General features: G+C 51.1%; 1 protein-coding gene across 1 annotated transcript; it reads left to right on the forward strand.

Annotated features, from left to right (window-relative positions):
* The first annotated feature begins 984 nt into the window (after positions 1-984).
* Positions 985-24,765, forward strand: LOC148055289 (uncharacterized). Its single transcript, XM_087761351.1, has 12 exons — positions 985-1,046; positions 1,638-1,710; positions 1,837-1,926; positions 21,087-21,240; positions 21,588-21,844; positions 22,160-22,245; positions 22,459-22,553; positions 22,657-22,762; positions 23,021-23,126; positions 23,280-23,417; positions 23,774-23,952; positions 24,657-24,765. The coding sequence occupies exons 1-12, from the start codon at positions 985-987 to the stop codon at positions 24,763-24,765; spliced, it is 1,455 nt and encodes a 484-aa protein (XP_087617477.1).
* Positions 24,766-25,954: the final 1,189 nt, after the last annotated feature.

The raw sequence follows: 25,954 nt of genomic DNA on the forward strand, positions 1-25,954 counted from the left end.
TTGTCATCCAAAGCTGACTGAAGCCAGGCTACCATGACTCTGCTTTACAACGGTTGGCTTTTATGTACGCTTCATGGACATGAGAAGTGTTAAAGGCACCATCAGGTGTCACAAAAATTAAGTACCTCCTGTAGCAGTGCATGTATGAATGCTGGTTTTATTTCTGGTGCTTTCTATTCAGCACAGACGGGTTGAAAATGCCACTGCAGGTGCAGGTGATTTTACTGCAGGAGCTCATGAATTTGTGTTATGTTGTCATCTTGCAGAATCTGGAGAAACTGATTTTTACTCAAACATCCCACTTCTGCACTCTGCTTTCTCTAAAACAGCAGCCTGGGGTTCGGGCAGCCTCAGTGTCAAGGAGAACAGGGTTCTTCCTTGCCGTGCTAAATGTGTTGCCGAGCGTTGCTCACACATCTCGAAGTGCGGTGTCCGACCTCCTCCGCACATCCTAGTGTGGTGTGCTGGAGGACTTTTGCAGGGGTCTCCCCCATCCTCATGTAAAGTGCTCTGCTGACACCTCGGACACCCATTTGAAGGGGAACGAGAAAACACTGGTTTCTTTCCCCCGTGTCCTCCGCTTAAGTAGTTCTTGCCCTTCTGTCAGGCTCTACCCTCTTTTTAATGCTTCCACATCTGGGTTTAGAGTAGCACGTGTGTTTTTTCCTGAGCCAGCCCTTTTTAAAAATGTTACTTGACTCAGGTCTCTGTACAGTGACCTGAGCAGCTGAGGTTGTATCTGTTATCTACTGAATGGTGAACATACTGCAGAGATCGTTACAGCTGACAAGGAGCAGCCCCACTGTGGGACTGTCTCCTTCAAATTCACGTTAGGAGCTGGATACGAACTGGCACTGTTCCAGGGACTTAATAGTTACTCGTAGATTTTCGGGCCAGAAGGAGCCATGCTTGCGATCAGCACGCCTGGCTTCCCGTGTGAAATAAAGCTCAGGATTTCACCATGTGGCTCCTGTGTCAAGTCCAATGACGTTTACTGGAACTGGAGCCTATGTTACAGAAAAATACCTGCCCTTGGCTGTTAAAAGGTCAGGCAATGGGATATTCTCCCCGTTCATTGCACCTAGCTGGTTGTTCTCGTGGTTAAGAGGCTTCTCTGTTACAAGCTGTCTGTGATAGGCAATTTCAATTTTCCTCACTTGCAGGGATTGTTTCCCGTGTGCTTTTGTCAGCCACGTAGGCGTCCCAAGGTTTCTTACGGTGAAGAACTTGGACTCAGGACTGGAGCCTGGGGCACGCAGTCAGGAGAGACGCAGTGCTGAAGGGCACAAGGCTTGTGGCAGAGGGGAGGTTTCTTTCCCGGTGTGGCTTGGGAAGGGGCAGGTTTACTTGCTGCAGGAAAAGGGAGCCTTGGGGCCTGGATGGCTTGATGAAAACTAGAGGGGAGTGAATTCGGCAAGAAACTTGGGGGTTTCGTCAGGCAGCTGACTGGTGGCTCCCGAGGCAGAAGTAGCTCTTTGTGTAAGCAGCTAGAGGGCGTCAGACCCCAGAAAGCAAGAGAACGGAGGGTGGGAGGCTGTGACAGGTACGCTTCGCTTCGCCCCCGCCCCCGAGGACCGGGGCTTTTAACATGGCGATCACCGGCTTTTCGCGGCTTTTGCGCTCTCCCCCGCCCCCAGGTACGCGCCCGCCTCGGCGGGGGAGCAGGAAGGGCGGGGCCTCTCGGTCCCAGGCTGGTCCGCAGCCAATGAGGTGCCTCGGCTCAGAGAAGCTTCTGGATCATGACCAATTAGGACCACAGCGCAGCTCCGACCGAGGGTATAAGTAGGGCTCCGCCCGACAGCCCCGCCCCCCCGCCCCGTGTCGCGGTGTCCTCAGAGCGGCGGGTCTGTGTTCGAGGCGTCTCCCGTGGGGTTGGGACGCTGCCTGAGGAAACTTGGCGGGCTTGAGTGCCCTCACCTCCTTCTGGTGAGTGATTTCTTCTGGATAGATCCTTGTGTGAGGGTGACCCCCCCCGCCCCGGGTGAGCGATGACATCGTGGGGTACCCAGGGGAGGAGAGGGTTCCCCCCGTTGTGAGTGAGTGTGTGTGCGCGCTTTGGATCATCGTTGTTGTGTGTATTGACGTGTAGTAACAACACCCCGACTGATGTCTCAAACCTGTTAGGTGTTAAATGTTATCAGAGTGTGGATTGATTCCAGTTTACCCGTTTCTCATTGGTTTCTGTTGTGTGGTTTTGGTGGTTTTGTGTAATAAAGTTGTTGGAGCTTGTCTTTCGTTTGGGTTGGTTTAAGTGTACCTCTGTGACAGATGCTTGAAACTAAGGTAGAGCCTGGAGATGGAGGAGTACAGGAGATGCAGTGTTTAATTTGCTGTTGTATTTAAACCGAACTTGAAAATGGATTTAGTGTCCAGCCACAGGCAGGGATACTGCGATTGCATTTGTGAAGACTGTCTTTAGCTGCAATCCAACGATCCTGGTTAAATAAGCATATCTTCTTGATAATGGCAGCTGCTTAAGTTTTCGCGATCATGTGGATTTTTGCTGCATTTTGTTTAGAACTTGTCAGGAAGTCAGAGGTGCACGTGGGGAAATCCTGCTCCAGTTGCACGTGGAGAAATCGGGAGCAAAGTGGATGACTGGAGCTGAGTTAGTGAGGACTTAGCAAACCAAAAAATGAAGCCATAATCAGCTTTTGAAAATAACACAAATGGAGGAAATAGTGGAGAAATCAGGTGGGACCGTGGACCCCTAGGAAACTTTTGATGTCTCTGGGGTCATGCCACAGCTTTGCCAGAATTGCAGTGACTTGTGCCATGTTATTTGCCTGTCCGACGTATGTTATATTAGGATACTGCCCTATCGTTACATCTTAATGATAGCCCTGTTTTTTTTTTAATACCGCAGAGGAGATAGGTGATACCAGTTCCACCAGTCCAAAGGCAGCTCTAGGCAGTTCCTTGAGTATATTGTTTACTCAGCCTCTGGTTCCTTGTTCCCTAATGATATTCTTCAGAGCTTTGGTTTGGTAACTGCATGGGTTACAGGAGGGCGACTCAATGGAGGTAGCACATTTTGCCAGAAGACCTTCAGACCTTTGTGAAGTAAACCCACCTTTCTCACTTGTTGACTTTATTCTCATTAGCAAACCACAGTGATCATTCTTCATCTAAGTTTTCCGTCATCATGAAACATGGCGATTACAGTAAATGCAGTTACATTAGTGTTACTGTAATCTTGATAATTACTGCTTTAGCTGAACGTAGCTGTGTGTGGAGGACTGGGAGCTTAGAGAATGTCTGCAGTTGAGAACGTGTCCTAACTTCTGGGATGTACAAGCTGGCTCACTTCTTTGGTCTGCAAAGACTCACGTTTCAATTTAAACTTGGGACTTCATCAACAGTGCAAAACCTTGCAGTTGCTCCTGGCTGTTTCTTACTAATTTGCTTTAGAAATAATCTAAACCTTTGGATTTAACTCAAATGTGGAACAAACTGGTTTCTGAAACATGGAAGATGTTATGATAGGACCCTGGTTCTAGGGGGACCTGGTGATTTTTTAGATTATTTTCAGAAGCTTAAACCCTGCAGATAGCATTATTACACTAGCTGTTACAGCACAGCATTAGCTGAATTATTTCCATGCCTTCTTTCAGCATTCATTCCTATGAGAGTGGTGGATTTGAAGTATTAGATTTTCAGTGTTCGACACTGAAGTTGTTAGGGAAACCTAAGCTCTGTTATTTTATGGCGCGTGTCAGACTGCCAGGCAGTATTCAGAGCTTGTATCTTTGCATTTATCTTCTAGTTAATTAAAAAAGCCCAAACATTAGTTGTTGCATATACAGGTTATTTGCTTTTTCTTAGGTAGCGTATTGCTGGATGTTTTGGCACTGAATAATTTAAACCCATGTGTCTCAACCCTGTATTGCCATCTTCCCTCTTCTAACAAGACTTGTATCTGCTGTAATGCATAGTTGGGTGTTGATGAACAGTAGTTTCTGTTAGCCCTGAAGAACTAGGTGTATTAAACCTCGGGACACAATGTAAGGGGAAATTGATGCACAACTTTAAAATACTTAGCTCAACAGCAACCTTTACCCCTGCAGCAAAACTTAGACTTTTTGTAAACTGAGAAATTACTCAAGTTTTCCTTGAAATGCCTTTTTTAATATAAATGACTTTTTTTTCTCTTTGGGAACATACAGGATAATGTTCCTTTGTAGAATCAAATGAAAATGCAAAACAATGTCAAAAAACCTTTTCTGGTCAAAAGCAGACTGCAATTCATATAGGTCAGATACATCTGTAGAGGAACAAGAAGATTCTAGGCTCCTCGTAGATGGATTCCCTATAGCTGGAGAAAATGACAGTCAAAAATATTCTGTCACATTTAAGAGAACCCATTCAGTTGATCTACTTTCAGTAGAGAGATTAAAGAGAGCCCATCCCATAAACTACCCAGGAATGCTTCCAGTTTAACATGACCTGAATATGAGTAGTTCTCATCCATGAAATGGGAAGCTTTCTTTAGAAATGGCAATGTGAAATACCATTGGAGCAAATCCTAACTTGTGAGGTAGAGGGTTACGAGATTCTACCCTTCAGATTAAAGATGTGAGCAGTCACAACATGTTAAATGCAGTGAGGGGAAAGGGGAAAAAAGTGCAGAAAGGGAAGAGCTTGCATCAAGTGGCTTTTCGATTTTTAAACTGGAGGCTTAAGACGCTAGATGCCTACACAGAGTTCAGCAGAGTCAGCGAGCTCCCGTCGGCATTTCTCAGAGGGACTCCAGTGCTGGTGTTTTCTGATCCACTGCACAGGGGAGTCTAATTCTGTACACGGAGAACTGAAGAAGGATTTGGTATGTGTGACTGGATGAAAGGACAGGGGAAGTCACAGCACCAAAGCCTCCTGCAGGACGGATTTGAATTTAGGAGTCAGGGCTGAAAGCACTAAATGATTTACTTCAATAGCTTGTTTAAGTATTCCTAACTTCTTTTTTTTTTTTTTCTTTTTTTTTAATTGCCTTACAGTTTGTGTTTCTCAGCTTGTGTTTTCTGAACTTCCAGAATTCATGAACCAGGGAAGGAAGGGAGGGAGGGAGGGAGGGAGGAAGGAAGGAAGGAAGGAAAAAAAGGGAGGGAGGGAGGAGGGGAGGGAAGGGTAAGGGAGCAGGGAGAGGGAAGGGGAAAGGGAAAGGAGAGAGGAAGGGAAGGGAAGAGAGGAGAGGAGGGAAGAGGGAAGAAAAGGGAATGAAAACCAGAGGGAATTGGTACAAAGTACAAAATCACCAGCCTTGAGCAGTTCCAGCTGTTGACTTTCTGAAAGAGTCTTTGTCATCAGTATTTGGAACACCAGCAAGCTTGAAATCTGTTCTGCAGTGGAAGTTCTAAAATGTCGTGGTTTGACGGGTCAAGAAACCCAAAATGGCCATAGCAAAACATTGTTTGCAATGCCTGGTTCAGAACTGTTGTCAGAGTGTTCAGAAGGAAATGCTTTGTTGTGATCTAAAATGGGCTCAATGTGCTGGCAGCATCTGATGAAAATCAGAGCGTTCCCAGGGAACGGTTTGATTCTTAGCAAACTGAATTTTCTGACACAGCAGATTATGTGAAATTTTTTAACCAGCTCTGGTAGGAAGGGTGTGACAACAGTTTGTATTCCTCCTGTTTGTTGAACCCAACTAGTATGCTCCTTGGTTGATGTCCCCGTTCCTGTTAGCATCAAAGCGTTACGTTGGCTATGAGTTTGCAAAACACACTTCAGTTCAGAAGGGACCCTCTATTATGTATCTGGAGCTTCTACCTGGGCTTTTAAATAGAAGCTGAAAGTAAAAGAAAAATTAAAAATCATTTAATAGCCATACGTTCTGTTTTCACTGCAGATCCTATCTTTCAAGGGTATTTAAGCACTTGGTGGGAACACCATATTTTGAATACCACAGGTGCCAAGCCTCTTTGAAAATAGGGCCTTTTGGATCACACTAGCACGTCTGAACAAACTGCATATTCAGTGCTGTGATGTAGCCAGCACACAAGCGCTGCTGTTTTCTGTGCTGTGGTTCACCATTGTGGAATTGCTCACTTGTCTCCACCGACTACACAGCAAAGTGCTTTTTCCTTGTCTGAAGCACCTCCATTGGATGGAGCAGCTCCCAGAGTGGCTGGTTTTAGAAGTAGCTCTTTCATGACCTAACGTGTTTGTCTTGAAAAAATTACTTACTACTGTCACCCTACCATGAGTTGGAAACACCTCTTTACATACAGCTTCTCTCGATGCCAAGCTAACTCATCTGTGTCTCTTTTTAAGCTCTTTGCATTGGTAAGTAGAAGCAAATACTTACCTTTTCTTGCTTTCCCAGATGACTTTCACTTAACCCCACTAGGTTTCTGTGAAATCTTAAGTTCTTTTGCGGAACTACTAGTGTTGTAAGATTGGAGGCTGCATATTCTAGTTGCTGACTGTGCATATAAAGGATTAGAGAAACCATTTTTGTTATTGTGTTGCTCCAACTGTGTGAACAGTGGGAAACTTGGTGGCTTCATTTTTTTGGTAAGCAAAATATTTATGCCAGTTTGGTCTGAGCAGCAAGACCAAAGACCAGTGGGAAGGTCCCGAGCCTGTTACTTCCAGCACTCTCCCTGTACAGAAGAGTAGCTGTTGTGCTTTTTTCCTCGCTCTTTGCATCAGCAGTTGTTTTTCTGTGCATAAGGTTGCTTGAGAGCCCTGGTATGATGAAACAAGGCAATTGACAAGTCAGAAAAAAACCATGATTTTCAAGCAGATTTTTTAAGTTATGGCTTACCATGTAAAAGAAATTGCTAATAATGTCCTAGTAATAGTAAGGGGTTACCCACTTCAACCTGTCTGGCCTAAACTTAGAATTTTCTGCTTTTGCTAGAAGTCAGTATAGACTTGATTCTTTTCTTGGGAGATGGTGTACCCACTCTAAAATACTTGTTGCTATTTATACTGTTGCTGTTGCAACAGAATGTATCTGTATCTCTCTCTCCGCCGCCCCCCCCCCCCCCCCCCATCTAATGCAGAGGATTAGGTATTGCTATGATGGAAGTGTTTAGAAGCCTGACAAATCAGGCCAGTTTTAAACTTTATTGAAGTCATTGATTAATGGTGCACTTGGCACCGATGGGCAGCTCTTACACAACATTTATCAGTACCTGTACATATAGAAAAGTATTAACTTACACAATCGTATTCTGAATTAGCTGTGGTGTTTACAGTATCATGGAGCTGATGCTATATAGTGAGTCTGTATGGCTGGAGTCCCTGGTGGTTCCTTGCTCTGGGGTCAAGGTGAGCAGGCTTGAGAGATCCTCAGTGAGAAAAATCAGAATGAAACTGAATGAGTTACCTTTCTTCTCAGGTTCTCCTTCCTCACGCCTGTATTTACGCTGTTGCCCTCCCTTTCCTCAAGGGGGGAGGGGGGGGCATGTCTCTTCTGCTCACTGTTCTGCTTATTTTGATTTCTTCAGTCCTGCCACTCATCCTTCTTGTGTGGCTTGACCCACCATTGCCTTTTGGATGATCACACTGCTCACATCGTCATCTAAAACTGTGCCTGGCTCACAGTATTACGAAAAACTTACATACTATTGTTATACCATTTTAGTACACCTATATTCAAGTTCAAGGCAAGAGAATACTCATTTTATCCTGATGAGTACATCTGTGATTTGTAGGTGAGACAGGCCTCTGCTTTGGCTAGAGTACTGGCACACCTATGAATATCCACTCCTTCCTCACAGAGCTGGAGGGCTGGAGTTAGAGCAAAAGGATTTCTTCAGAATCCAGTGGGTCCTTCCTGGGTAACTTAAAGAGTGAGAGCAGTTGGGGAATTAACCCTGTGGCCTGGAGGAACAAGAATGGCTCTAGTGAAATCCATGGTAGAGTTGTGTGACTCTTAGCTGGATGACTGTCTTGGGGGAAAAAAGAAAAATACTACCTTATTGAAGTGCATGAAAGTGCTGCTGCCTTTTGTTGTGTATACCATTAATCAAATTTAGTGAATTAAACATTTGTAAGTACGTTTTAAAATTGGTATTTCAGTATTGCATGTTGGAACTGAACTTTCCAACATCTAATCACACCTTTTCCAACATTTGTTTGAGAGTAACCTTGCCACAGCCCTCAGAATTTTTTCTCCCATAGTTATGTATGACCATCAAACTGAAAATTGTTTGCATGTCTTGGCTAGTGGGGATTGCAAAATTCAAGCCCATAGATGCTAACTTACCTGGTCCTTGAGCAAACAATTTCTACGACATTAAATCTGACCAGGGGTGTGTTTAATGAAGTGCTTATGACAGTAGGTACAGCATCAGCTCATCTTTTATTTAATAGAGGATTGAATATTTGCATAAAGTGAGCATAAACTTTGTGGAGCTGAAGTTCATTTATATGTATTGCCTTTATAGGGATTTTTTGGTGAAAGAAAGAGCCACCCAAGGCAATCAAAGTGCAACCCAGAATACGTGCAGTATGCTGAGCTCTGCGATAAGGGATGACCCCTTGTGTCTTTTGCTCTTTCCAAAAGATGGCAACATTCTGAATGGGAGAATTAAGTCAGTGGGTTAATTAGTTTGCCATCTATTTCTGTTCTCTGTGACCAAAAATACTCAGGATGACTGAAAAATGAAAGTTTCACTGTACAGATTGATGGGTTTTCTTCCTGGGGGGGTGTGTGCATGTCCTATAAATAGGCCTTTACCACTTGTCACAGCTGAGTTATTAAGAGAAGTCATCGTTGTGGGGTTAGCTAAAAGGGTTTTGTTAATGATTAAACAATGATCAAACAATAATTGATCAATGATTGAATGATAACCAAATGGTAATTGAATGGTGATGAAGTGATAATTGAATGTTAATTAAACAGTGATTTGACAGTGATTTGGCAATGATTTAAGTGCTTATTTAAGCAGTAATTTAAATGGTGATTAGATGGCAATCAAACACTCTAGTACTTATGACACTGCTAATACTTAAGCTGTAGCTGGATATATGTAAATGTCGCTAGCATACAGTATACTTCTGGACCCAATGTAAAGTGTTGCCTTACCTCATTATAGATAGCAGATGCCAGGTAAGAGGTCTCTCGACCTCGAGGAGTAACCTTGAGAGGTGTCCCTGCCCAATGGGAGATCACTGCCGTGCAGCCTGCTGCCGTCCAGGAGAGCTCAGTGGGCTCGGGGGAGCAACAGGTATTTATAGTGTAAAGCACTTGACTCATGGTCAAACCCCGCTTTGGTGTACATGCAGGAGTGCAGCTGTAGCAGTTGTAGTTTGTCTGGTCCAGCTCAGGCTGGTACTCTTAGCTCCTGATAAGACGTGGTCTAGACTCCTTAGTTCCTGAGAAGATACGGCCTAGCACGATTCTCAGGGTTTGCACAGCAGGGCTGGTTTCAGTCAGGCCTGCTCGTCAGTGGTGCCTGAACCAAAGTGCTGTTGACTCAGTCAGAGTGGGTGCATCCGTCACAGCTCCCTAGCAGGTTATCAGAAGCACTGCCCTTGGAGCTGATGCAACAAGGATGTGCCATCATGTCATTGCTTAAGGAAGAGCTTAAAATCTGCTTTTTACCGAGACCAATCTACAAAGCATCTCATTGTCCCTCTGTTCCCCATGCAAAAGGGATGTCCCTCTGTCAGTGACTCTTTCTGTTGGCCTCTGCACTGTTGTTGTAGCCATGACTATTAATCTCCTTGAACTTTGGTGGCAGAAGCTGTGATTTCAATGCAGGAACATGAGAAAGGCAGAAAAGTGTCCCATTTCCTCACTAGGTATATCAAACTTCATAAACTTAGGAAGGAGGCAGCTAAAGGTGCCTGTTGTTTGCTCAGACCTCGGCAAAAGCAGACCATAGGTCTTGAATTGAGTGCTGAGCTGCACAAATGCCCTGCTGCTCCTGCAGGGCTACTAGTGTTCAGCCTGCGCGTCATTCAGAGCTCAAAACCAGCATCATGGAAGACAGTGAAGTCCAAAATGTGTCCTCCTCGCAACTGACTACCCAGCAACAAGTGCAATATAAGTGGAAATAAAAGGCTAGGAAGATGGGACAAGTGTAGTGAAGTCAACAGCAGACTGGAGTAAACAGAGTATGTGGTAGAAGGGGACAAGGAAGAGGCTGGGTCAAATCTTGATACCTAAAAGCAGCATCCCCAGGGCCACGCCAGTCATGTGAGGGAAGCACTCGCAGAAGCTGATGGAGACTGTGGGGCCCCACAGGTCCCACAGAATTGTGTCCCCCACGGACTTGGCAGTGGCTCCCGAAGATGCCTGCCAGCAGCTTATTAGCGTCAGCCCCCGAGGGAGCGTCGAGCCCTTTTCCCCAGCTGCCGCCCGCCTTCTTCTTCCCAGGCTTGCAGCTGAGACCCCACACCAAGCAGCGGCCCCTGTGATTTCTCTGAAGCCCCAGAGAGAGCCGGCGCCTTGGGGCGGGGGTACCCGCAGAGGTAATGTCCCAGCTGGGTGCTGGCAGGGGGCTGTGGGCACTCCGCTCTGGCCCGCAGGGTCCCAAAGACGCTCTTGTGCTGTTCTCTTGCCTCCTGCTTGCAGTGGGTGTGCTGGTGCTTCTGGCTCAGTGGGGGTTTTCTCCAACCAGGCACCTGCCGAAGCAAGGTGGGCGGCTAAAGCCAAGGAGGGGTGTCTGAGGCAGGTGGGCCTCCTGGAGGAGGGAAGCTGGAGGAGGAGCTGTTGCTAATGGAAGCATTTACAGATTCAGGGAGAATTTTAAATAAAAATAACAGGTGATGCTAGACACAGTTCATTACTAGATTTGCATCCCCGTTTGCTTTATTGCTTCACAGATTGGAAGTCTTTGATGTAGGAGAGATTTTGCATTGCAAGTCTCCCTAGGTGGGGGTGGGGGGGAGAAGAGAAAGAAAACATTTTCAAAAGAAAATATTGCTGTTGTTCCAGCTAGTTACATCTATTATTTTCAGCTGTGTGACGCTCCATGTAATGTAAGTGTTGCAGTTTAACCCCAGTCAGCAACTAAGCACCATAGAGCAGTGTGCTCACCTTCCCCTCTACCCCTCCCGCCCCGGTGGGATGGGGGAGAGAATCGGGCGGGGAGGGAAATAAAACCCGTGGGTTGAGATAAAGACAGTTTAAGGAACAGCAGAGGAAGAGAAGATGATAACATACAAAACGAGTGATGCACAAGGAAATTGCTCACCACTTGCTGACTGCTGCCCAGCCTGTCCCCAAGCTGTGATTGCTGCCCCCTGGCCAACTCCCCCCAGTTTATGTACTGAGCATGACATCGTATAGTATGCAATAGCTCTTTGGCCAGTCTGGGTCAGCTGTCCTGGCTGTGCTCCCTCCCAGCTTCTTGTGCACTTGGCAGAGCACAGGAAGCTGAAAAGTCCTTGACCAGTGTAAGCACTTACTAGCAGTAACTAAAACAGCAGTGTGTTCTCAACATTACTCTCATCCTAAATCCAAAACACAGCACTATACCAGCTACTGGGAAGAAAATTAGCTCTATCCCAGCTGAAACCGGGACCCATAGGGAAGAAGAGAAAGGAGAAAAGAAGGCTTTGAGATACACTTTAGAAAGATGCTAATTTTTAAAAGGGAAAGCTCAAATTCAGGGAGAAATGCAAGGAAGTATATCTAGATAAAAATGTTGGATATTGCAAAATGCAAAGAGCTATTATTCAACACAGGAGTTCCATAAAGTTGAAGTTGTTGAACTTCAACTGAAAATACATCCAGAGATAGTTTGTTCCCTTGCCTTTATTTAGAAATAACTTCTCTCGTTTGTTTGTTTGTTTTTGCAAACTAAGGATGAGAGCATCACATTGAGGAATAAGGAAATCTAAATAATACTGTGGAAAAGAGAAAAACTGCTGATGTTTACAGAAGAAATAGAGAAAACCACAAAAATCTTTCCTATTAACTCCAGCAGGCTTTAGATTAGATTTATGGGTCAAATTACTGCGATGGATTTAGACAAAAAGTGGGAGGAGAGAGAGAAACATGCATTTCTAACCAACTTCTGGAAAGAGAAAAGAAAAATAGTTGGAAACAAGGCATACAGGTATAAGGTGAGAATAAAGATGAGATAACCGGTGGTGAATTAATAGCTCCTTCTCCAGACAATCTGAGTAAACTGAATCTTATTCCTGCAGTGAAGTCTATGCTGGGGAGCTGTGCTGTGCTGAAAGCGTAAAGCTTTGCCACATAGCTTTGTTAGAAGCAGAAGACTGATAGGTCCTTGTTGTGATTTAGACAGGGTTTATGATCTCCAGCCACTCATGACTGCGTCCCAAAAAAGACTTTTGTTAAAAGCACAGTTCTGGATGGGACTTTGTCCAAATGCAGACTAAATAATCCTCGCTCCACAGCCTTATTCCTAGTCAATACTTGGAGTTCCCGGGAGAGCTGAACAAGAAGTAGTCCTGTTTTTCACAAAACGCATTGCCTCCTGTCTGCCTTTCCAGCACTGGTAGCAGTTAGATTGGTCTGCAGCATAACAAACATTTCCAGGTAATTTGGTGTGTATCAAATTGTACTTGGGAGACAAGGTGGTCTCCTTTGTCCCCAGTGTGAATATCCTATCGTAATTGTCATCTTCCTAATCGTAGCCCCTTGATCTGTGCCAAAGTTTATCAGTATCCTGGGAATCTAGAGCAAAAAGCCTTAAAAGTCCAGACTGCAGAGGCGCGCTGTCAACAGCTCAGCCCACTCAAGGCTAGAACACAAGAGAAATGGGAAAGAGGTTTGAAAACCACTGCAGGAAAAGAAAAGTTGACAGTGCCCCAGAATCCCAAATAGAGATTGAGAGGAGAGAAAAAGAAGCGAATGCCGGATATGTTTTGTGTTGAGCTGAAGACAGGTAGTAAAACACAGGAGACAGAGGATGGCAGTAAATATAACTGCGGGTAGTATCTGAGGCAAAATTCATCTCCTCAAGCTTCTGAAACATCTGGATCAACAGATAGATCTTCCAACATATGAAGTAGCAAAATGCTGCAGTTATAAAGTACTTATTTAAACATCTAGTAGTAGTAGTATAGCATTCTCTTGGAGAAACTGGCTGCCCATGGCTTGGAGGTGTGTACGCTTCACTGGGTAAAAAACTGACTGGATGGCCAGCCCCAGAGGGTTGTGGTGAATGGAGTTAAATCCAGTTGGCGGCCAGTCACAAGTGGTGTTCCCCAGGCTCAGTACTGGGGCCAGTTCCGTTTAATACCTTTATCAGTGATCTGGATGAGGGAATCGAGGGCACCGTCAGTAAGTTTGCAGACGACACCAAGTTGGGCGGGAGTGTTGCTCTGCTGGAGGATAGGAAGGCTCTACAGAGGGATCTGGGCAGGCTGGATTGATGGGCCGAGGCCAACTGTATGAGGTTCAACACGGCTCAGAGCCGGGTCCTGCGCTTGGGTCACAACAAGCCCATACAACGCTACAGGCTTGGGGAGGAGTGGCTGGAGAGCTGCCTGGTGGAAAAGGACCTGGAGGTCTGGAACATGAGCCAGCAGTGTGCCCAGGTGGTCAAGCAGGCCAATAGCATCCTGGCTTGTATCAAGAATAGTGTGGCCAGCAGGCCTAGGGAAGTGATTGTCCCCCTGTACTGGGCACTGGTGAGGCCGCACCTCGAATAAAAAACTGAACTGTGTTCAGTTTTGGGCCCCTCACTACAAGAAGGACATTGAGGTGCTGGAGCGTGTCCAAAGAAGGGCAATGAAGCTGGTGAAAGGTCTGGAGCACAAGTCTTATGAGGAGCAGCTGAGGGAGCTGGGGTTGTTTAGCCTGGAGAAGAGGAGGCTGAGGGGAGACCTTATTGCTCTCTACAACTACCTGAAAGGAGGCTGTAGCCAGGTGGGGGTCTGTCTCTTCTCCCTAGTAACAAGCGATAGGATGAGAGGAAACGGCCTCAAGTTGTGCCAGGGGAGGTTTAGTTTGGATATTAGGAAAAAATCCTTCACCGAAAGGGTAGCCAGGCACTGGCACAGGCTGCCGAGGGAAGTGGTTGAGTCCCCATCCCTGGAGGTATTTAAAAGAGGTGTAGATGTGGTGCTTGAGGACATGGTTTAGTGGTGGACTTGGCAGTGCTAGGTTAACAGTTGGACCTGATGGTCTTAAAGGTCTTTTCCAACCTGGACGATTCTATGATTCTATATATTATTCAGAGATGTGGGTTTCTAATGCTAAACTTCCCAACAGATGGCTGAATTCCAGGAACATGATGGGTTATTTTTTCCCCTTTGTGAGCACCAAAACCAGTTTTCAAAGGCTTGGCAGCAGAGCTTACAAAAAAAAACCCCCACACCATATGCTGCTAAGAGAGCCTTCTCTACTCGCCTGAGTAGGACCAAACAATAGTACACCAGGAAATGTTTGCAAGTTGCTGGGATTGGGAACTAATGGTCTGAAACCTGGAATTAGCTTCTGATCTTACTTTACGTTGTTCACACTACATAGCGCTTGGCCCTGTTGTTTTTCTGATAACGCTACAATGTGCTAACATGTGGCTTGCCATAGGTTTTTGAAAGACATTTTTCAGTTTTCATCCCAAGAAAAGTTCCCCGGCCCAGGACGTGACAGATGATAACACAATTACCTCACCCAGCATTTGGATGGCTGAGGAGGGGCAGGATGCCAGTCGTGCAGCCCAGCAGAGCCTGACGTGACATTTGTGAAGGAGTCACTGCACCAGTGCCACAGGGGGAAACTTTGGTTAGTTCAAAGATTTTTTGCCCCAGTAGATTTGGTTAAATATTTGGAAGTTTACATCCCAAAGTTTCCACCCTTTGCCCACGTGACGAGAATATAACTTTTCCTCAGGAGGTATCAGGAGTTGAGGATCACACCCTCAGTCTCTAACTTTGTGTAGAGAAGCTTCTGTTGATTCTTTTCTTGTGGCTTGTGGAAGGCCACCACAGGATCTAGCACAAGCTCTCCATTTGCCTTGGGCTTTGGGAAGACAAGAATTTTCTGTCTGAACCATGCTCGCAACTCAGTGAACACTTCCCAGCAGCAGCTGTTGGCACTGCAACTGAGAGAAGTCATCCTGTCTTCTTCAGGATCCTGCCCTTATCCCCATATGCTGCTCCTGTCTTGCTGCTGACACAGCGGCAGTTGCCTCTCCAGTTCTTAGGAGCAGGTATGGAAAAAGAAGTGGAAGGACTGCTGTATTTCACTGTGAGTCTTGTCTGCTGGTGAGCTCCCCACAGGGAAGCCTGTGACAATAGATCATACAAAATAGAGACTACACAGTGAGATCTGCACATTCCCCTCCAGTCTGTAACTGGATTGCATGCTTGTGTGAGTCATTTTTGCACACACTGCTTTAATCAATACATTTCTGTATGCCCATTTGAAGAAACGCTACACCCATACTTCTTGGAAGTGAAGTCTGGTCTCACAGGTGTGCTCCTCTATCACAGTTGGCCACACAGAGGTTCGTTTGCCAGCCGCACTCCACTTCTTACGGACCTTACACGTAGTTCTGCTTGAAAACCTGGCTGCAGAAAAATGTGCCTTCCTCAGAGCCATCCAGGAGACCTGTGGGCATACCTAGTTCAATAAATGGCAGGAGTGCCATGACTGACAATGCTTTGTGGCTGCTTTTTACTTACGTTAGTCTTACAAAGTTGCACACAGCTGAAAGAGAACATACAAACTCCGATGTTTTCTCCCACATTGTCAAGACAATTTTTCTCCTTCCTCATTTCTTATCAGTGATACCTTCACAGATCGAGTAAAGGCAAAGGGTACTCCAGCTGCCAGTGAGATCACATTTGCCTTGCAAAAGTTGTGTTGTTAGCGGCAGGAGGGAGACAAATCTTGGGTGAGTCTTATGAGAGGGCTTTTGGAGCTGAGAAAAAACCCAATGGAAAGTGACCATTTTTGTTTTTACTTGTAAAAGAGTACACCTCATATGATACCAGGGAAAGATTACATCATGGGTTCTTTTATGAGTGTTGTGTTGTTATTGCTGTCATGACTATTTTTACTACTAATTAACTGGCAGAATGCCATTTTAGTAAGAATTCTTCCTGAAGTTGCAGCCAAAGCTTGATTCAGGGATGGAAATACACAAAAAAGGGAAAAACAGCAGTAATTATACAAGTGTTAACCATTAACTCTTTGTCACCCCAAATTGCCAGGAAAAGAGAGAAGGTGAAGCAGGATGGAGAGTCCCTTTCCCAGCCTGTTTTTTTGCATGGCTGCAGCTGATAGATTCTTGCTGTCTGCTGTGATAGGTACAGCTTCACTGGTCCTATGTTAGCTAGAGAAAACACCTTCACTGAGGGTTTTTTCACATACACGTTTTACGTTCTTCCATCAGAGCGAAATCAAAGCGTGCTACCACTGCAGAGATCTAGGTGGAACCTTGCATCTCCTGGAACTCCTGACCAGTAGTAGGTTGGAGAAGTCATGTTTCCCTGGCTCAGTTTCCCTGGGGAATATCATAGAAGAATTTATAAAAAGTGAGCCCTCAGCTTTTTCTAAACTCTATCGATCCTGGATGGACTACTCTTTGCTATTGAACAACAATGGCTGGGAGGGTTATCCATACATACAACTGTGCAGATGCCACCAAGCCGAGTGCTTGGAATTTGGAGTTTCTTTTTGCCAGTACAGGGTCCAGCTCCGGCGGGACCCGCAAGGGTGAGATTCCCATCTCTTTGCATGCTGCTGGTGCTCTTCCCTTCCACAGTGTGTATCTTGCCCAGGGCAATGCCAGGACAGGCTGCTCTGTGACGCTGCCCAGGGCGCTGGCACCTGCGCTCCACTGTGTCCTGCCTTTCTGGATGGCTCACTGAGAGGCTTTTTGCGGGGAGCTGCAGCCCTTCGGAGCCTCCTTCTTGCTCTGGTGTTGGGGCTTGGGCTGATGGGGCCTTTGCGCCTCACTCGGGTAACGGGCTCCTCTTTCCCTCCACGTGCACGTGCAGGCACAGGGTGCTGGAAGAGGCAGGCAGCATCCCAGCCAAAGCACGACAGAACCATATGCGTGGGGTGCCCCTGCCCTGCCCTGCCCTGCCCTGCCCTGCCCTGCCCTGCCCGTGTGTCCACTGATGGCAGCTCCTGGGGAAAGCAGCTCTTTCCCTGGTGGCGCTTGCGGCCTCGCAGACAGCTCCGCAGTCCGGCCTCGAAACAGGCGCCTTGTCCATCCACGTGGCTGCGTTCCCACCCGCTGGGCGCTCAGGAGAGCCTTCGCGCTGCACGTTGCTCGCGGCACGAGGGGCCACGAGCCGCCACGCAGAGCAGCAGGCTGCCCTCGGCAGCACCTCCCAGAACTACCGGCCTGAGCCAGGCTTTGGGGCGTTGCGGGCCCTCCTCTCCGACCACAGAGCAGAGGCCCTTTCTTCTGTCTCCTTTAGCAGAGGGGAGAAGACGAGGCTGTTGGAGCGCCGCTGGAAGGCCCAGGGACTGGCAGCCACCCCAAGCAGCTGTGAGCAGCCCCGGAGAGCCCAGCGGCAGGGGCCTTAGCCGGCGTGGCAGCCACCCTCTTCTGCAGGAGAGCTGTCAGCACCGGGTGGCGGGGGCCAGGAGTGCCTTTGCAAAGGGGAACATGCCAAATAAAGGTGGCTGCTGGTGCCTGTTTGAGTGACCACGCTGCACTGTGTTTCTCTGCGGCCAAGGGGACAGAAAGGGGGGTCCTGCAGCCGGAGGGGTTTCCGGGCAAACGGGCCGCGGGGAGTGCCAGCCAGTCACAACAGGCCACGCCACCCAAAGAGCGGTGTCCCTTCCAGGGCACACAGCACGGGGGCTTCAGAGCACGGCTTGTCTGCATCCAAACACCGCTCTGTAGGGAGCAGCAGAGCTCCATGCCTGGGCACAGCACTCTCTCAGAGCACATTTGCACTGGCCAAAGAAACCGGGGGGCTTCATGCTCCTTGAAGAGCTACGCTCACGTGGAGAAACGTGCTTTGTTGAAGACACTCCTTAGTTGAGCCCCTGGCTGACCCTCAGGAGCTGTCCAATGGCCTTCTTGGTAGACACTTCAGTCATTTTAGAAAGAGAGAAGATTTGGAGCTCAAACCAGCGGCACGGAAGGGAGGTGGCTGCATCAGTGGACAAGGGAAGAGCAATGGAGGTCATCTAGCTGGACTTCTCGAAGGCCTTTGGCATGGTCCCCCACAACATTCTCATCTCTACATTGGAGAAATAGGGATTGGATTGCATTGGACTCGATTGGACTGGACTGGACTGGACTGGATTGGACTGGAATGGATTGGACTGGATTGGATTCGATTGGACTGGATTGGATTGGATTCGGTTGGACTGGACTGCATTGGATTGGATGGGATGGGATGGGATTGGATTGGACTGGACTGGATTGGATTGGATTCGGTTGGACTGGACTGCATTGGATTGGATTGGATTAGACTGGACTGGATTGGATTGGACTGCATTGGATTGGATTGGATTGGACTCCATTGGATTGGACTGCATTGGATTGGATTGGATTGGATTGGACTGGATTGGCTTGGATTCGATTGGACCGGACTGCATTGGATTGGATTGGATTGGACAGCATTGGATTGGATTGGATGGGATGGGATGGGATTGCATTGGATTGGATTGGACTGCATTGCATTGGATTGGATTGGATTGGACTGGGTTGGCTTGGATTCGATTGGACCGGACTGCATTGGATTGGATTGGATTGGATTGGATTGGACTGCATTGGATTGGAATGGATTGGACTGCATTGGATTGGAATGGATTGGACTGCATTGGATTGGAATGGATTGGACTGGATTGGATTGGATTGGATTAGACTGGACCGGACTGCATTGGATTGGATTGGATTGGATTGGATGGGATGGGATTGGATAGGACTTCATTGGATTGGATTGGATTAGACTGGACTGGACTGGACTGGATTGGATTGGATTGGATTGGATTGGACTGCATTGGAATGGAATGGATTGGACTGGATTGGATTGGAGAGATGGACTAGTAGATGGATAAGGAAGTGGCGGGATGGTCGCATCCAAAGAGGTACAGTCAAGGGCTCAATGCCCACATGGAAAGCAGTAAGGAGTGGTGGGGTGTCCCTCAAGGGTCCATACTGGGACCAATACTGTGGACTATCTTCCTCAAGGACAGAGCTAGTGGGATTGAGTGCACCCTCAGAAAGCTTGCAGATGCCACCAAGCCGAGTGCTTGGAATGTGGAGTTCCTTTTTCCAGTACAGGGTCCATCTCCGGCGGGACCCGCAGGGGTGAGATTCCCATCTCTTTGCATGCTGCTGGTGCTCTTCCCTTCCACAGTGTGTGTCTTGCCCAGGGCAATGCCAGGACAGGCTGCTCTGTGACGCTGCCCAGGGCGCTGGCACCTGCGCTCCACTGTGTCCTGCTTTTCTGGATGGCTCACTGAGAGGCTTTTTGCGGGGAGCTGCAGCCCTTTGGGGCCTCCTTCTTGCTCTGGTGTTGGGGCTTGGGCTGATGGGGCCTTTGCGCCTCGCTCGGGTAACGGGCTCCTCTTTCCCTCTGCCTGCAGGGCTTTCTCCTGGCACCACTCTTAGTGTATCTCTTGCTCCTGGAGCTGTGCTCACGGTCCCCACGGGACTATGGGGCCCCCGGAGGTGGAGCGAAGCGGTTGGGAAGCCGACAGTCGTGCCTAGTGAAGTCTTCCAGGATGGCGAGTGTGCCTGGGAGGATGCATTTGCAAGGCTCGTCGTGGCTTTGCAGCAGCCCATGCGCCATGTGCTCTTGCGGTCCTCCTGGGTGCCTCCTGGGGTGGTGAAAGAAGTCTATCCCAGTGGCCCTAGGGGACAGGAGGGGCTGAGTGTCCTCTCATCAACCAGAGCTCCGCGTTGCTTCCCCTTGTGGCCCGGGCTCGACTTAGCGGGCCCTCTCCAGCCCCCTTCCGAGTTCGCAAAGCCCCTTCAGCATTAATGCGCGTTCCTTCCCGGCTTCCAGTTTTTTCTCCGTTGCCAGACGAGGGCGGCTGAGCTGAGATAGCCAGCGGGAGTGTCAGCCTCAGGTGCCCAGTGGGGCTGCCCTTCCCGTGCTGGGGCCAAACGTGGGTGGGGCTGCGAGGTGGCGGGTCCCCGCAGCCCTGTGTGACACGGCGCCGTGTCACAGTGGGACACGTGCATCACAGCAACAGCTCTCTCTCCCCACCGTGCCTCCAGCCACACTCCGCGGCGAGGCCTGGGCGACGCCAGGGCTGCTCTCGCCAGCGCTGCTCTCGCCAGCGCCTCTGCTCTGCAGGAGCTGCCCTGCCGCCAGCAGGAGGTCAGGGGAAGCCGCGGGAGAGCGTTGGAGACGCTGCTTGGGGAAGCGGCAAGGAGGACGAGGAGAAGGAGGAGGAGGAGGCGGAGGAGGAGGAGGAGAGGAGCAGAGGGGCTTTGTAGCAGGACCAGCACCTCTCTCCCAGCTGCTGCAGTGCAGGGGGGCAAAGATGACCAAGTACCTGCTCTTTAACCCCTTGGGGCCTGAGAAGCTTCCAACCCTCAAGGAGCTCACCACCAGCGGTAAGGCCCTGGGGAGCCCTCGCAGGAGTGCTCTCGGAGCCACGAGGAGTGGAGATGGGCTGTGGAAACCCTGGGGCTGGGGCTGGGGCTGGGGCTGTAGCGGGGCTCTTCTGGCAGGGACTGGCGGCCGCAAGGAGAGCCCTGCCTGCTGGCGCCTTGGGGCTCGGGGGTGCCTTTGGCAGGCCAGGCCTCCTGCCGCTGCCGGTGTCAAAGGGATGGATCCCCTTCCCCAAAACACGACGGATGCCTGCCTTTCCGGGGCCCAGGGCGGGCTTCTTGGAGCCTAGGGGCGCTCAAGAACGCAGCTGGGCAGCCCCGGCGGTGCGAGTCTTTGCTCAGGGCGAGGGGGGGCTTGAGCGCCCTCCACTGTCGCCTCCGTGGGTAGGGGGCTGCTGGACGGTTGGGCGTTGCTGACTCAGAGCATGGCGTGCCTTGCCTTTGCTTTCCAGAAATCTGCAAAGTCTGGGCTGCCGCATCCAAGTACATCCGGAGACAGCTCTTGCAGAAGAGGGTGAGCCTTGCCTCCTGCTCATGGCCCATCCTGCCCCTCTGGAGCTCCGGAGCGGGCAGGGCGCAAAGCAGCATCCCCAGGGCCACGCCAGCCATGCGGCAGCCTTCCCCCTGCGCAGCACTGCCAATGCTCCCTCTTCTTGCTTGCCTTTTCAGGCGGTGGACATCGGAGTTGGGACATTTGCAGTTGTCCCAGCGTGGGCCACAGTGGGAGAGGACGAGGTTTTGCCTGTGGAGAGACCTGTGTTCCAGCCGTGCAGGTTTCTGAAGAAATTTTACAAGCTCAAGTGCGCGAAGACCAAAATGCCCGGTAAGAAGAGGGGTGCTTCCCCTGCACAGCCCTTGCATTTGACTTGGCGCCCACACCTCTGCGACACGGCCGAGCAAAGGCTCTTCCAACCTGGAGAGCGCTGAGCGTGGGCATGCCGACGGCAGCCCAGCACCCTGCCCCTCCCCAGGGAGCCAGCCCCATCTCCCCAGCTCGCCCTACGCTCCAGCTGCTTACCCGCAGCAGGAGGCAAAGCTTCTCTTTGCCTTCTCTTGGCCATCGCGTCCGTGCTGGAGACGTGGCCGAAGCTGAAAGGGGCAGCGCTACCCGGTCTCGGAGTCAGCTGAACTGCGGTGGGGTGACTTGCTTGCTTTGCGCTTCTGTCCTAGACGACACACCAGCCGTTCCACTGGACTTTGAGCAGATTGCTGCGGACATCCGCTTCCGCCAAGACATCGTGGAGCAGTGCATACACGAGACCCTGCTCTTCTTCGCTGGAGCCCTCCGAGACAACAAGGAGGTGGAATTCTCCTTCAAGGGCATTGGCATCCTAGCTGTGCGAAGAAAAGCAGTCAGCATGACCTTCTTTGATGACTGCCTCCTGCAGCTGGATGCGACCGGGAACATGCTGGCGGCTCTCATCGGGGTGAGCTTGGCATTTCTCCGGGGCTCCTCCTCGTGCCTCTTTGGCAATGCTGCCAAAGCTCTCCCCAGCGCCTTTCTCTTGGCTGCCACCACCTGCCTCGCCACCTGGCCTACACAAGCTCTCGATGAGCCAGGCCGGCTCTCGGCAGCGCCTCGGCCCCTTCGAGGGAGGGGCTAATGACATCAAGGGAGACGGCGGTGCGCGGCTTTCTGAGAAGCAGCCTTTGGGCCTTTGAGCAGCGAGGCGGTTTGCCGCCTTTGTGAGCAACCAGCACGTGTCCTGGGCGTCTGCTGACGTGTCTCTGTCCCCTTGCAGGATGCCAAGATGAGGGCTATCGTCGCCTTCCCGGGCAAAACCGATTTCGCTCGGCTCAGTCGAGACGGGGTCGTCACGCTGCCAAGGTGAGCACGATGGCTTGTGCAGCCCCTGGCTGGTCAAGGGAGCAGCTCTCAGCTCCTGCTGTGGGGGCAGGCCCCTGCCGAGGCTCCTCTCCTGCCAAACCTGGGCAAGAGCAGCTCTTTCCCAGGAGAGCTTCCCGGTCCGCCTGCTTATTAGCGTCAGCCCCCGAGGGAGCGTCGAGCCCTTTTCCCCAGCTGCCGCCTTCTTCTTCCCAGGCTTGCAGCTGAGACCCCACACCAAGCAGCGGCCCCTGTGATTTCTCTGAAGCCCCAGAGAGAGCCGGCGCCTTGGGGCGGGGGTACCCGCAGAGGTAATGTCCCAGCTGGGTGCTGGCAGGGGGCTGTGGGCACTCCGCTCTGGCCCGCAGGGTCCCAAAGACGCTCTTGTGCTGTTCTCTTGCCTCCCGCTTGCAGTGAGCGTGCTGGATCCCGTGTTCCTGGCTCAGCGGAGGGTTTCTCTCGCCAGGCAGCTGGCGAAGGAAGGCGACCACGCTAAGGCCACAGAAGCCGGCCCAGACAGGTGAGCCTCCTGGAGGAGCGACGTGGCTGGGGGCGCGGGGGCACAGTGCGCCCTTGCTGTCGGGCCAGGGAGCTGATTCCCTTGGGCGGGGGTGCCTGTGCTGATGCCGAAAGGCCCCGGAGACGCTGTCCTGCTGGACACGTGGCCCTCCTCTCGAACCGCCTGGTGCTGACGGAGCCGGGGGCAGGCTGCGAGCCCAGCCTGCAGCAACTGGCTCAGTCTGGGCTCCCACAAGCTCAGCCTGCCGTGCCTCTTTAGAGTCCTGCCAGAAATCCAGAAGCCCCAGGAGGAGCTGAAGCAGCCCAGACCTCCAGCTCAGCCGCGCTTGCAGCTCCCTGCATGTGTTCCGCAGCCCTCAGGAACGGTACGCCCTCGGGATTTGCCAGCCCTGCGTCACACTTTGGGCTCTGGGCCGGGGCAGAAGAGGCGGCAAGAGCTGCCCACCGTCCCTGCCCTCCTGCCCAGCCCAAGCCCGAGGAGACTAACGCTGCCTGTGTCGTGTGTGCGTGGCCTCCAGGGAACGAGGTCCCTCCGCACCGAGAGGGAAGGGAAACGGCTCCGGCTGCTCATGGCATCCAAGCGCCAAGAGCTGGAAGCGGAAGCGTGGCGCCAATACCATGCCAACAGAAGGGGACGGAACACGGAGCAAGGCCAGGTGTGGCATGCGCTTCACAGCCCCCAGGAAAAGGGCATTTTCCCTCCCTGCTCCCTGGGGAGCAGGCACAGCAGCGCTGCTTGTGGCCAATTGGCCAGGCAGGGCTCTTCTCTCTGCCCGCTGCCCTGCCCGTTGCCCTGACAGAGGAGCTGTCCCTAAGGCCCCAGGCCAAAGCGTGCAGTTGGCTGTGGCACGGGCAGTCTGTTTAGTGCCTGGACCTCCCTGCGAGGGGTCAGCACCACTCTGCCCGGAAGACTAAGGCAAGCCTGCGCAAGTCACACGCCTCGGCTGAAGCCTTGCGAGCAGCCCCAGCTGTTGGAGGTAGTGCTTCAGGAGAGTCTCTTCTGCCTTCGCAGAGCCCCTGCCGCCATCTCTTTGAGGATCCCCATCGCCCTCCGCACCTCCTGAGAAAGGCCTACGCCGAGAAGCTGATGAAGGAGGGGCTACAGCAGCAGGAGAGATGCCAAAGCCCTGCAAGGCAGAGGGCATCAGAGGGGCGCGCAGAGCTGCACCTCCCGGGGAGAGCCCGGCAAGAGTAAGTGTGTGCCGGCTCCTGCAGGGGCCAGGGAAAGGTTGGGGGGCTCCAAGCCCTGGCGCTGTCCAGGCTTTCTGAGGCTACGCAGCTTGGCATCCCCCAGCTCCTCGCGATGCAGGAATGACCGGCCTTAGAGGCCACCTCCGGGGGCCTCTCTGCGGCCCCAGGCCAACGCAGGACGCTTCTCCCCACGGCAAGGCTTTGGGTACAAAAGGCAATGGGGGCCGTGTGCGTGACTGCCCGCGTCTGCACGTGCACGTGCGCGTGCAGGCACGGGGTGCTGGAAGAGGCAGGCAGCATCCCAGCCAAAGCACGACAGAACCATATGCGTGGGGTGCCCCTGCCCTGCCCTGCCCTGCCCTGCCCTGCCCTGCCCTGCCCTGCCCGTGTGTCCACTGATGGCAGCTCCTGGGGAAAGCAGCTCTTTCCCTGGTGGCGCTTGCGGCCTCGCAGACAGCTCCGCAGTCCGGCCTCGAACCAGGCGCCTTGTCCATCCACGTGGCTGCGTTCCCACCCGCTGGGCGCTCAGGAGAGCCTTCGCGCTGCACGTTGCTCGCGGCACGAGGGGCCACGAGCCGCCACGCAGAGCAGCAGGCTGCCCTCGGCAGCACCTCCCAGAACTACCGGCCTGAGCCAGGCTTTGGGGCGTTGCGGGCCCTCCTCTCCGACCACAGAGCTGAGGCCCTTTCTTCTGTCTCCTTTAGCAGAGGGGAGAAGACGAGGCTGTTGGAGCGCCGCTGGAAGGCCCAGGGACTGGCAGCCACCCCAAGCAGCTGTGAGCAGCCCCGGAGAGCCCAGCGGCAGGGGCCTTAGCCGGCGTGGCAGCCACCCTCTTCTGCAGGAGAGCTGTCAGCACCGGGTGGCGGGGGCCAGGAGTGCCTTTGCAAAGGGGAACATGCCAAATAAAGGTGGCTGCTGGTGCCTGTTTGAGTGACCACGCTGCACTGTGTTTCTCTGCGGCCAAGGGGACAGAAAGGGGGTCCCGCAGCCGGAGGGGTTTCCGGGCAAACGGGCCGCGGGGACTGCCAGCCAGTCACAACAGGCCACGCCACCCAAAGAGCGGTGTCCCTTCCAGGGCACACAGCACGGGGGCTTCAGAGCACGGCTTGTCTGCATCCAAACACCGCTCTGTAGGGAGCAGCAGAGCTCCATGCCTGGGCACAGCACTCTCTCAGAGCACATTTGCACTGGCCAAAGAAAATGGAGGGCCTCATGCTCCTTGAAGAGCTACGCTCACGTGGAGAAACGTGCTTTGTTGAAGACACTCCTTAGTTGAGCCCCTGGCTGACCCTCAGGAGCTGTCCAATGGCCTTCTTGGTAGACACTTCAGTCATTTTAGAAAGAGAGAAGATTTGGAGCTCAAACCAGCGGCACGGAAGGGAGGTGGCTGCATCAGTGGACAAGGGAAGAGCAATGGAGGTCATCTAGCTGGACTTCTCGAAGGCCTTTGGCATGGTCCCCCACAACATTCTCATCTCTACATTGGAGAAATAGGGATTGGATTGCATTGGACTCGATTGGACTGGACTGGACTGGACTGGATTGGACTGGAATGGATTGGACTGGATTGGATTCGATTGGACTGGATTGGATTGGATTCGGTTGGACTGGACTGCATTGGATTGGATGGGATGGGATTGGATTGGATTGGACTGGACTGGATTGGATTGGACTGGATTGGATTGGATTGGACTGGATTGGATTGGATTGGATTGGATTGGACTGCATTGGATTGGATTGGATTGGATTGGATTGGAGTGCTTTGGATTGGATTGCATTAGACTGGATTGGACTGGATTGGATTGGATTGGATTGGATTGGATTGGATTGGACTGGATTGGATTGGATTCGATTGGACTGGACTGCATTGGATTGGATTGGATTGGACAGCATTGGATTGGATTGGATGGGATGGGATGGGATTGCATTGGATTGGATTGGACTGCATTGCATTGGATTGGATTGGATTGGACTGGATTGGATTGGATTGGATTGGACTGGA

Source organism: Nipponia nippon, unplaced genomic scaffold, assembly GCF_047370975.1.
Source record: "Nipponia nippon isolate SJK-2023a ecotype South Korea unplaced genomic scaffold, ASM4737097v1 scaffold_24, whole genome shotgun sequence".
Lineage (NCBI taxonomy): Eukaryota > Metazoa > Chordata > Aves > Pelecaniformes > Threskiornithidae > Nipponia > Nipponia nippon.

Bases quoted from the DNA above. Each gene is read 5' to 3' on its own strand.
- LOC148055289 (XM_087761351.1), top strand. From the start codon at position 985: ATGACGTTTACTGGAACTGGAGCCTATGTTACAGAAAAATACCTGCCC. The intron at 1,711-1,836 runs GTGCCTCGGCTC...CGGTGTCCTCAG, and splicing joins GCTGGTCCGCAGCCAATGAG to AGCGGCGGGTCTGTGTTCGA. The intron at 23,418-23,773 runs GTGTGGCATGCG...CTGCCTTCGCAG, and splicing joins GGAACACGGAGCAAGGCCAG to AGCCCCTGCCGCCATCTCTT.